The following is a 12,420-nucleotide window of genomic DNA, read 5'->3' on the forward strand; positions in this document are numbered from 1 at the left end:
AATATGAAATTTGCCCTTTCTGTGCTAGTGAGTGAACCCATTCCTTCTGCATTCGAAGGGTTAACATATACATAGCTTGGCTCCTAACCGTTGTGCTTTATAACCTGTTTTATAGGGCGCACCCTCGTACGGGCTCTGTACAAACAAGTCCCTCAGGCACTCCATTAGCAGGACGTAGGGGTCGACAGCTTCCTCAGCTTCCACCCAAGGGGACGCTGGACAGAAGTAAGTACAGGCCTGAACAGTATGATAATAAGATGAATTTAGGAGCCCACTTGCCAAGATGTACTTTATATATCAACGTGAATTTGTTTATAAGGTAAGCATGTGGCTCATGGTCGGGTTTTTTTTAATCCTTTGAATGGAAACCTCTAAAAGGCAAATGTCGAAGGGCAACAAGTATTTGTTTGCCTCTTGCTTGTGTGAGCGTTAAGGCAAAAAAATAAAGCAAAATACTTTTTAGAGTTAGAGGTAACAATGTAAAGATTCTTGACATGTACGTCTGATGAATTATATCTATAAATCAACTTTGTCTCTGGAGGGAAAAAGAAGTCCTGCAGGCTGATTTAATTGCCACATGTAGACAACGTTTCATGCTTTATATGTCCTAGCCAGTTTCATGTAAACCTTTAGGAAAAGCAGAAGGCTAAGGGGGAGATCTTTTACGTAGTTGTTATCCAAGAGCTAGCGAGCTGATGGTTATCTGACCTTTTTTAGGCCAGCCTGGAGGATTGTGAATGAATGAGCGGTCAACTTACCAAGTAAAATAAATAAATAAATAAAAACAAAGTTCTTTTTACTCAATAACCATGATTCTAATGCCTTCTGGGAAAATCCTCACAAGAACAAAAATACCCTTTAATAGTGTTCAGGTCTTCACTCTTTGTTTCTTTATAGTTTTGTGATACTTTACGGTGTACAATTACGGTGTAATTGGTATTTCAGAATGTTGGAAATTGAACCTGGGGATTAAGTTAAGTCTTTTATACCAATAATATTGCTGGTAGCTTTTGGAACTAAAGTCAACTCTGTACCCAGTCTAAAATTCCACATATAGGACATGCTATCATTTTGTTTGGCTTACTTTGGTCTCTGTTGCTCCAAGATCATCAAACTTGTTTGTCCTGGGACCTCTCGTACCTTTCATTGTCATTAAGGTGTTCGTACTGACCTGCAATCCGTGCTGTCTGTAAGAGATGCATGTTATGTGGCACTCATTTTAATGTAGCATTGTATTATGTGATCTACAGATGCCTTACGGTGCTGAGATAACACAAATTCCTATGAGAACTTTAAAAAAAAACAAAACCATATCAAATATGATGTTGTATGAATTTATAGCTGTGTCCCAGAAAGAGATCGATATAGAAACGTTTCTGTATACAAGCATTATCGGTGTTATTTTAGGCCACTGTTGCCCACCGCATATGGCTATACGCAAAGTAAAAATGTAATTTCCACTCTCTGCTGGACTGCACTGATCCGTGGCATCCATTTAAATGCATTGTAAGACTGTTAGGGCAAAAACATAATATAAAGAACGGTTTTGAAGCAAGAGGTGAACATCTAAAACTCTTAATGTATCCTTTTTTGATGAACCTGGATCGTAAAGCCAATTGCTTCTTTTTCTCCAGGGATATTGCCGTACCGCAGGCAGAGAGAACTGTCAGTTTCATAGCGAGATTCATGCTTTTTAAGTCCTGGCCATGGTTTTTTGGAAACTTTAGACAATTGATTTCAAATACAAGGTTCTGTTGAGATAGAACAGATTAGAATTATTTCCCAAGGAAATGCTAGAATAAAAGGTTTGTGTCTCGATCTCTCCATATTTCCAATAATATCTGGATCGGAGGGGATGCAAATAAAATTAATATTTTTGTTTTGAAACCAAGTGGAATCTTTTCATTCTTATTTTTATTAAGTAACATTACACATTATATATATATGTACTCTGATTTTTAATTGTTTTTCTCAGTGGATACAATAAAGTGTAATATTTTATGTATATATCATTTATTGATTCCATCTTGAAGCAAAGTGGGATTGTTTTATTGCAAGGTTTTTTTTTTGTTTGTTTTTTAAAGGAGATAATGAAGTACAACACAGTTAATCTTGTATGTTTCAAGCTATACCAATATGTCCATCAATGAGTAATAAAATTGTTTAACATGTTATATATTTAGTTCAATATCCAGTACACTAAAAGAAAATTAAGTCTTATGTCAAAGATGGCTAAGGGGAAGATCTTTTATTGGGCCAACATAGAAAGTTATGTACGCTTTTTTCTTTGATGGCCTAATAAATGGTACCAACTTTTGATAAAGACGCCATTTTCTCTTGGGCTACTATTTCGATTTTTCATGCTTGACCGTTTGTAGTGAGAGTAAACCAAGATATGTAAAGTGACGCTAGAGAAGCGTGCAATAGGAGTGGCACAAAGCCCAATGCCTGTCTGCATACATGCGCAGTGGTCCTGGGGTTTCCGCCTGACAGAAGACAAGATGGGAGCCACAGAGAAAGCAATTGACCTTTGTTAAGTTTTATTGATACTGCAACTAAAAAGCTTAAAAAAATCTTGTTTCAAGCACAGCAGTTGCTGGTGAAACTGGTATTGGGTCCTACTGATGCCTCCTCAAAACCCAGGAACACATAAAGCACACGTACAAGTGTACACACGTTCATTAACCTATATTCCACCACATAATAGGCATTGTTCTGACCTCACAGAAAGGCCTAGCAAGATCAAAATATTGCAGTTTTTTTGCTGCGGAATAAAGGTCAATGAATACTTCTGCAACTGGACGCATCATTCATCAATAGCCGTCCCAATTTTCCTTTTGGCGGCTGATAATATGGAGGAAAGCGTCCTCCACCCGCTGCAAATGCTATACGGGCAACAACAGTAAGGACTTCTGAAGATCAAGCTTCGCTTTAGATATGAAAATATTGAGCAAGAACTGTTTTTATTGCACAGAATATACAGCAGAGAAATCTAAACTCTGTAGAACGAGTTACTAGATATATTAATAACTATTCAGTAACGAATGTGTTGCGCTCAATGTTAGCAATAGTCAGTTGTTGATAAAGAAATCTCATGACCTTTTAATGGAAACGATTCCAAACAAACTTAAAGACTTACAAATAAGGCTTTGACTTAGAAGTATTTGTCACCAGTGTATGGAAAAAACTAAAATTTGCATCGTGCTATGTCTTATATTATTATTAATAGTAAAGTTTTCTATGAAGTGCTATACTTCAAATTTATTTTTTTAACCCTTTTGTTTTGGTTCCCTTTTCAGAAAATGGAGTCAATGAACTAGAGCTTTATGAAGGTCTGTACATAATAGAGGGTTTGTTTTTGCTTATCTGCCCTTTGGAGGGCAATATCTCTAAATAAACCCGACTGCAATTGATGTCCAAAGCTTGGTTTTCTTTCCCGGAGATTGTTACATATAACTTATTTGGCCATCACTGCTTTTAACCAATCACCTTCCGTGTTCATTTCACTTGTGAGATCCATTTTTATCTGATCTACTAAATAACTCAATCCATACCGATGTTTAAATTGGATCTGTCCAGTTGAGTTTGTGATAGGTTAATAATGCAGTTGGACAGGTTTAATGCTTATCTGTAACATTGTGTCTAAAACATCGGTCTAAAAAGTGTATTGACTAAGGGCCAAATTGGTCCTAATGCAGCCAATACAAGTCTTTGTCTCTGGCTATTCACTAATGAGTTTCAAAGGCCAGTTCTTCCCTTTCAATAGGTTATAAGATTCCTTAGTGGCACATTACATGTTCCTGCTATTTATGTATCTTACAGGTGACTCCCAGCAAATTATGAGATCCATCTCAATTCAAGAGCTTGGCCCCAGTGGTCAAAAATTGGCACCACTAGTGAGCTTAGCCCCCACTGGTCTGAAATCCTGTCAAGCCAAAAGTTGCTTGGCAAAAGGTGGAATTTTGATCTTACCGCTTTTAAGTCATGATGAGCGTCTTCATGTCTAGAACAGGCTGCACACAAAATAGAAAACAGACTCAAATTCTATTTCAGTTTCTGAAGGAAAAATTGGTGAGCCAAAAATCTGCTTCAAGTAATGGAAAACATGATGGCCCTGGAAGATCACCAATCCCACACACAGTAATGGCTCTGTCCACACGGACAGTCCTATACTGATACAGTGTTATACGCCTCCCAAGGACAGTCCTATACTGATACAGTGTTATACGGCTCCCAAGGACAGTCCTATACTGATACAGTGTTATACGCCTCCCCAGGACAGTCCTATACTGATACAGTGTTATACGCCTCCCCAGGACAGTCCTATACTGATACAGTGTTGTATGCCTCCCCAGGACAGTCCTATACTGATACAGTGTTGTATGCCTCCCCAGGACGGTCCCATACTGATACAGTGTTATACGCCTCCCCAGGACAGTCTTATACTGATACAGTGTTCTATGCCTCCCCAGGACAGTCCTATACTGATACAGTGTTGTACACCTCAATATTTTACCAGCTTTTCCTATTGCGAGCAGGGATGTTTAACTTCCTCAATCACGATGTCAATTGCAGTCCAGTTTACTATGTGATGATGCGTGTCTTACAAATCCTGTCTCCTATTAGATTTCGGTTGCTGTGCTTCATTTGCTTTCTTTGTTCATAACAGGGGAGTGTTGGGTTTCCTGGGTTTTATGCTGTCTCGCAATTGTTTGAGCATTCCGTGTTCTTCTAAGAACATGTAAAATATAAAGATTTGATGATACAAGTGACTGTAAAAGTATAGATGATTTCATATGAAAAGAGGTGGCAAATCATGAAGTCACAAAAGTTATGCTATATACTCACATCTTATCTACTGTAGAATATGTAACTAGAGGTAGTTTGTTGACTGGCAGGAGAAGGTTTTTAGGTACCTTCTGGTCTACTGTCAGGCCAGGTATGAATGTGGAACTGCACCAGTGACTGACAATCATGTAAGATATGTGCCACAATTTCTCATTATGGGAGTTGTAGGTTGCAGGAGTGGCATGTCTGAAATATAGATTTGTTAAATTTTTTGTGTTGAAGCCTTATAAAAACTAGAATTTTCATTGCATAATTGCTTTTGCGTTCCCTGGGTCTCAGCCTGTATAAGGTTTGTGGGAACAAAAAAGTTACACAAAACATTTTATGGGTCTTAAAATCTAAAATGAAAAGTTTGCCAACATGATTACAACATCAGCAATGAAGATCACTGGATTTCCTTCCGAGGCCTGTGTGTGTTTTTTCACTGCAGATGTTCCCATGCGTTGCTTTTATACATTTGTTTGTTGCAGCATTTTCTGTTGTGCTTTTAGCTAACCATGAATGCATGTTTTTCCCTTAAATTCTCATGCTTGCCAATACAAAGAAGATGAATTTCAACATGTTGACGAGCAGGGGTCAGAGGTGGAGGCAGGTTAGTCTGAATATAGATTAGACATCCTTTGTAGTGGTAAACCTATGCAGTTTCTAGCCACGCAACAAGATGGTACATACCAGACCATACATTTCGCCATTTGTTTTCACTAAGTAGCACAGTTAAGATCCTTTCCTTTCTTTCCAATGCTTGCAGTGGGGCTACCGAACCCTAAAGTTGGCAATGGAGCCACCAGGCTCCATTCCCCGGAAAGGGGCCCTAGGCCTCATTTCCAAGAAAGGGGCCTGCAACGCTTGGAAGGTAGCCACTAAGCTCCAATCCCCAGAAAGAGTCCCTCTGTGCCCAGTCCTGGGTAGAGGGATGCTAGGGCCCTATTTCATGTAGCAGTCCACAAGGGCCAATAAGGGGCCTGTGACAGATCATTGAAGCTGCTTGTTTGGGCCCAATACTTGGGTATTAGTTGAATCCCCTTATATATATTGTTCACATAATTATAGGTTTATTCATATTCATGTTTAAAACGGTTTTGTTGATACTTCATTAATCTTCATGTTTAATATTATTAATTTTTGCATGTGTTTTTCTGTTCTCTTACACAACTGTTTTGTAACAAAGCCTCTTTGTTTGAATTGTATTGTTTGTGATTACTCTGTAGGATGTTTAATTAAAGTTTCTAAGTTGAGCATGTTCCACCCTGACAGCATAAACCAGTGTGTGACAAAGGATATTTTATTTCATCCTCATGGTCATGGGGAACTGTGTTCTGTCACTTACCACACCTGCAGTGAGTATCATCCATGCAGGGGATGGCTGGCCTGGGGGGCAGTTTCCACAGGCCGCTTAAAATTTATTTAAAAAGGTCCAGTCTGGATTGGAAGGGTCCACTTGTGATCTTACACGGCCCAACAGTAAAATTAAGACGAGAAGAGGGAGAAGGAAAGAGACAGAGAGAGGGTAAGGGGGTTAGGTACAGAGTGAGTATGCATGTATTAACATGAGTATGTGTGTATATGTGTGTGTTAGAGACAGTATGTATTAGTTTATGTTTTCGCATGAGTGTGTATGTCTAAGTGTTAGTGTGAGTGTGTGTGTGTAAATATGTGTGCCAGTGCATATATTAATAACCAGGGGGAGGGGCTGATGGGGCCACTTGGCCTTAACTGCCCCCCAGGGGATAAGGTAGCAGCTCTCACCTGCATCCATGATATCTGACGGCAGCTTGGTCTCCCCTGTGCCAGCTTTCACTGTCCCGACTGAGGCAGCGTGGTAGTGCAAGCACTGTTACTCTGAAAGCATCTGAATGCCCAAACAGAATATTGGGCCTTCGCTTCCTGCAGTGTCAACAACACTTCTTTCTACCTGCCGTGTATCGGTTCTTTTCATAATCCACAGTCCTTTTGATTATTAATCCTTATTTGTTTTTGATGTCATAAAGATTTTGAAGAGAAACATCAGAGTCCACCTGTTAATGGGAGAAAAGGCAAGTTTCTAAAGTAGTTATTAGAACAAGACTCTCCCTACATGCTGTGTTCACACTTTTATGAACGTTAAAGTGGCTCTGTCACAGGATGAAAAATATAAAATGAGAAAATTGCGGCAGTTTTGGCTGCATGTTTAGCTAAATTTATAAGAAAACATAATCATTGTATTTAAATATTTGAAAATTACCTTTTATGAAACCCATTATGGTTTATGCACTTAGGACACTTATTAACCCTTCCTATTTTATAAATTATTAAACTTAATAGAAAAAAAATGTTAATTGAGCAGCCAATCAGGTGCGAGGGTCGCATTCTCACTGAGGTGTATTGTAAACCATTTGCCCTCCATATGGTTTATTATGATTGTTTGTATTTTAGTTGACAGAACCACTTTAATATGTTATCCTGTGTGTCCTTTTGCATCTTAGCATGTAGTAGATGACTAGATGATTGGATTTTAGACTCTATAACGTGTGTTAAAATGCTTTCCACCTCTCTGTTGTTATTTATTAGAATGTTACTCCACTTAGTTCAGATTGATGTAGTAAGAGTAGTTGGGAAGGCCTACATACCCACAAGCAAGACTTAACTTGTAGCACAAAATAGGTCATTAACCGTTTACAGTAAAGTGGAGGCTACTTTTTATTGAGAAAGTGAGCTGTCACCTGAGCTGCACAAACGACGGCGATCCACTGCGGACGTGCTTTTCTCAGCCAATCCGGAGGCAGGGTGATTTCTTAGAACCCCTGCGGCTGGACAGGCTAATTTTCAGGCCAGATCAGTAGAGGATATCTAGAGAAGATCACCTTTATCAATACAGAGTTAAATGGAGCCTCTCACTACTGGAGCATAAATCCGTCCCACGACACACCTGTGGAGTCCCGAATGGAAGACGGAAGTGTATATTCACGAAGATTGTGCAGGAGAGCTTCACTGTTATAAAGAGGCATCACGAGGTGTTGAGTTGACGTTGTATGATACATACCTCCATGTGTAAAGCAACGTTAAAGAACCTTAACTATACATTATACAGAGCCAGCTAAGCTCTTCCTGTAGCAGAAGCTCACTGGGGTTGACTTGTCATAATGTCTAGTGAAGTCAGGCTGATGAAACCTCAACTCTCCTGCAAACTGTAGTGAATAGACCCCTCAGAATTCATCTGGCTCATTCTTCTTCGTTATCAGAATAATGAAGGCATTGGCCACACGATTTAATTTAATAGATTATTTCAAAGTTACTTATGCACAATGTCAAGTGTAATTAATTGTCCTGTTTACAATTCTTATCTCCTTGCTAAGTCTCATCACTTTGCCTTCTGCTTCAAACATCAGAGGACTTGTAGCACCACAGAGATTCTGTTCCGTGTTATTAACATGTACCATGCTCAGGGTTTGTTTAAATTGCATTTTGAAGGTGTCATATTTAAAAGCTCTTGTCATTGGCCCTCCAGTGTCTTAAAGTGATCCAGTTAACATGATGAGATGTGTTTTCTATACATTGATGTACGGAAACTGGATCAATACTGGTTTTATTAAACAAAAAAAAACAACAAAAAAACAGGTAATTTGTGAAATTACCTAATCTCAGGTAACGATACAACATATTTAAAACGCGTGTAATTTATAAAATTCATTTGATGAGAGAAAAACATCCTTTATTGAAACTGGATTTTAGGTATCCTTTGTAGAATTGTTGTAAATGTTCTGTAGAAGGGATGTGGGTTTTGAATCTGCCAGGAGAGGGCGCACTTTAGCCGTTGTATCTGATTGCGGAGCTGCGATCGGGCAGAGACTGCGGGGAGCTGTGTAGCGTGACAGTGCTCATCCGCTTACTGATGCTCTAGCGTACTCCTTTAGGGGCGTTAGAGAGCAGTATTAACCCCCTGTGTGATGCGTACATTCGCTCCAGCTATATTGTCAATCTTTAATAGGGGGGAAATAAATTGTGCGTTTTTAAAATATTGCATTCTTGGTTAATGACATTTGTTAAGCATCCATGATTTTTCATATTTAGGTTCATATTTTATAATTTGGAGTAGTAAAAAATAAGAGCACAACACATCACAAATAGTTAACGGTACGAGCCGTGTGGATCTCAGTGTGTACTCTTCTTATTCATGTTTGTGGATATAGTGAATATACAGGAATAGTGTTAGGATGCATGTGAATGAAATGCCGGACACCACCGGTTACCGCAAAGTGAATCAATAAAAACCTTCTGACGTGAGCAAATATCTCCAAACTGGAATAAAACCCCCCACAAATTACCTAAAATCTACAACGTGAATTATTTATTGCCAAGTACATTTCGCTGTATGAAATAGCAGCCGCTTCATGTTCCTAGTTCTTTTGAATTGTCTGTGCCACGGGCAGGTCTATTCACTAAAATGCGCGTTTGCGGAAGCATTAATTGAAATCATAAAATGCCAGCTTGCGTTTGGATTCACAACAAAATCACTCACATCTTCCAAACGCTCACCAGCTGGAGAGCTGCGAGTTGAAAACGCAAGTATAATTTAAAAATATATTTATTTAACAGAAGAAAAGAAGAAACTACATAGTCCCTGGTCTATCACACCCTCCTTCTCCACCCATGTGGGGTGCGATGGGGATAATAAATACACTTTGGGGGTATACAGTAGAGCCCAGTGCCCACCCTCACCTTCATCCCATGTCCAGTAGGATGGAGGGGTTATTATTGTAACTTCATGTCTTGGAAATGGCCTAGAGGAATATTTATAGCCGTTCTTGCCAAGTATGTGGCCATATTTTTTTTTATTATTATTGTATAAGTTATACTGTACTTTTTCTGCTAAAGCAAATTATATCAATAATTATATATAGGGACTCTAGTTTTTTAATGGGGTCTAAACAAAATATGGGGGTCTCATATTTTAAAACTGTCAGTGTAAGCGTACCTGCCTATACTGTCCCTGAGTGGCTTCAGTTTAAGGGGAAGGTAGCCTTTAGCGGGTGGGGAGTAGGCGGGGTCTAGGTGGGGAGTGGGTGTGGCCAAACACTACTCGCTTGCTTGGAGACTGAAGAATTGCAGGGCTAAGCATAAGTTACTGGCAGTGGTTATTAAGGAGGCCCCTGACCAAGTAGGGGCCCTCAGCAGCCATGTCATCTGTTCATATGGAGGCACTGAATGTATACATATCTCTTGTAGTTATAGCTCTGGTGGTATAGAAGGGTGGTATACACCCAGCGGCTCTTACTTACGTTTTCTTTTGGGAGTGGGGGGGTTGGATTGCTTTTTCAGCAGAATCATTATTAATAGAGGTTTAAATCTTTTTCTGACTTTTAATTGCAATCTGCCAAAATTTTCTAATCGAAACCCAGCGAATGCCATGGCAAAGGAGCTAAAGATATTACACTGTATTTGATGAAACAAACTCATAATAAAAGGAATAGCCTTTTTAAGGTATAAATCTAATTTCAGTGTTTTAAAACTGTTCATTATCACTGATTTTACTGTATTGACAATAGCAATTACATTTAGTGGCATTAGAAACAAGAAAAGCAAGATGCATTTGAAATAAAATGTACCTTTGACATGCCTGGGTCAAATAGAATCCATGAGCATAAATACTGTGTCGGGGGAATGCATCCTGATAATGGGCACATCTGATCATCCTTTTATTTGATTGCTTTATATAAATCTAGAAGTGATATATAATCTCCTAATGAATATTCTTGGAGCAAAATCTAGGCAGATCCTGTCCAATGGCCATATGTTCAAGAAAGCTGGTTACTTGTTGGAATAAGTAAGATCTGGAAACTATATCATAGTCCGCTAATTCCTGTTGTAATATGGTAAAGTGCTGCATTTTAAAGGAAAATTATATTCCAAAAATACACCCTATAATACATAGTGCCTCCTGCCATGCGAAGCTCTGTTACACATGTTAATGCACATGTTAATTACATGTTAATGCAAGCGGAAAGTCAGGTTACTGGGAGAATCCATAGCCATAAAAAACACCTTATTTTGGAATATAACCTCCTTTAAATACGTATATGTACAAAAATTATCTCCAGTCGGTGAAATGACTGCCTTCAGTGAACGCCAAACCTACCCTAAATGTCATTTCCCCCAATTACGCTTCCTAAGTAGAACCCCAGTGTGTTCCAAGGCTGTGTTTAATTGTGAACTTTAATGTTCTGTTTCTGACAAGTTTTAATTTCTTTTGGTTTACGCTAGAAGTTACTTGGGAAGACCAGCTGGGGAAGGTGAATGGTGCAATAACAGATGACAAACAATTACCGAAAAAGAAACACCATTCTGAGACAGGTTTGTCAGGGTTTGGAAAACCACTTAAAAGCATGAGACTTAAATGTGATTTAGAGAGAAGCTCATGCTTTTGTACCGAGTGTGTTCTTTGTGTCTCCTCTTCACTTCGATGTGAAATGTGTAGCCGTAGTGTGCTATAGTGGGACATTAAAGCCAGTGATAGGCAACCTCTGGCACCCCCTAGTGGCATCACCAGGCACAGCCTGGTAGACGGGGCTTTTTGCAGCAATTGGTGGGACATAGATTGCCTATCTCTGCTCTTAACTCAGTGTTGTGTATCATCCCTGGTCAGAAAAAAAGTCAATAATGAACTAGACATTATTAAATAAAAGAACAAACAAAAAAAATAGATGATGCACTCTTTGCAGGTATTAAAACTATGAAGAATGAAGAAAACATAGCCTATTGCAGTTCATTTCCCAGATGGCTAGCAAATACGTTGGCTAAGTTTAGGTTTGCAATAATTTGTTGAAAATGACACAATGTTACACATTAATCTCATTTTCTAATGTATAGCTGTGAGATCAACAATGGTGACATGGGATATAAACCAATTGTGGTATAATCTATACTGATCTACTAGACTCCTTCCCATTCAGATGAATAACCAGTCTGTATGAATTCACCAGCAAACATTTGAACATGGAGTCTACATGTATTTTATTTGGCTATAACGCCTCCAGTGCCAGCGAGGTCTTATTACTGATCTGTTTTCAGCTGTGACCACCTTCATCTCTTTTTCTTAAGCCTCTCTCTATACGACCTACAATCCTTCTCATGTTTCTTCTTTGTTGCGTTCTTGGGTATTCTAAAATGTTAAAATATAATCGATCATACAGGCTGTATATTCATAGATGTTAAGTGAATACCAATGCAACTTCAAAAGGAGTCTCAAGTAGCAGCTCAGGTAGCCAAGATATCGGGCTGCTGACATATTTATCATTAATGCCATGCGTTTTCCTTGTACTTATTACATTTCACTTGTGGGGCTTAAATGGTTTATTTAAGTGCAAACATGAAAACAGGACAGAGAAATCTGTTCATTCTGTAGTCCGGTTCTGATTGGTTGGTTGACCTAGCTGCCCCCGGGACCTACTTCTGCTGATGTGTTGTTCTGAGATAGCTCAGTTGGTAAACACTGGGTTCAAATCCATGCAGGGTCAACTCAGCCTTTCATCCTTCTGAGGGTTATTGAATGAGTGCCATACATTGGGTAACAAAGGCTATTCAGCTGCCAATTTGGTT

The 12,420-nt window shown here is 39.0% G+C and overlaps 1 protein-coding gene across 3 annotated transcripts in view; it reads left to right on the forward strand.

Annotated features, from left to right (window-relative positions):
- Positions 1-12,420, forward strand: part of RIMS2 (regulating synaptic membrane exocytosis 2) — a 257,498-nt gene that overhangs the window by 184,777 nt on the left and 60,301 nt on the right. For 2 of the 3 annotated variants that reach the window (XM_053467731.1, XM_053467730.1), the window contains one exon: positions 116-225. In XM_053467731.1, coding sequence (XP_053323706.1) covers positions 116-225 — 110 coding nt within the window. Of the gene's footprint in view, positions 1-115; positions 226-11,085; positions 11,176-12,420 lie in introns of all 3 variants that reach the window. The other variant, XM_053467729.1, reaches the window with a different exon arrangement.

This window comes from Spea bombifrons, chromosome 5, assembly GCF_027358695.1.
Source record: "Spea bombifrons isolate aSpeBom1 chromosome 5, aSpeBom1.2.pri, whole genome shotgun sequence".
Taxonomy (NCBI): Eukaryota; Metazoa; Chordata; class Amphibia; order Anura; family Pelobatidae; genus Spea; species Spea bombifrons.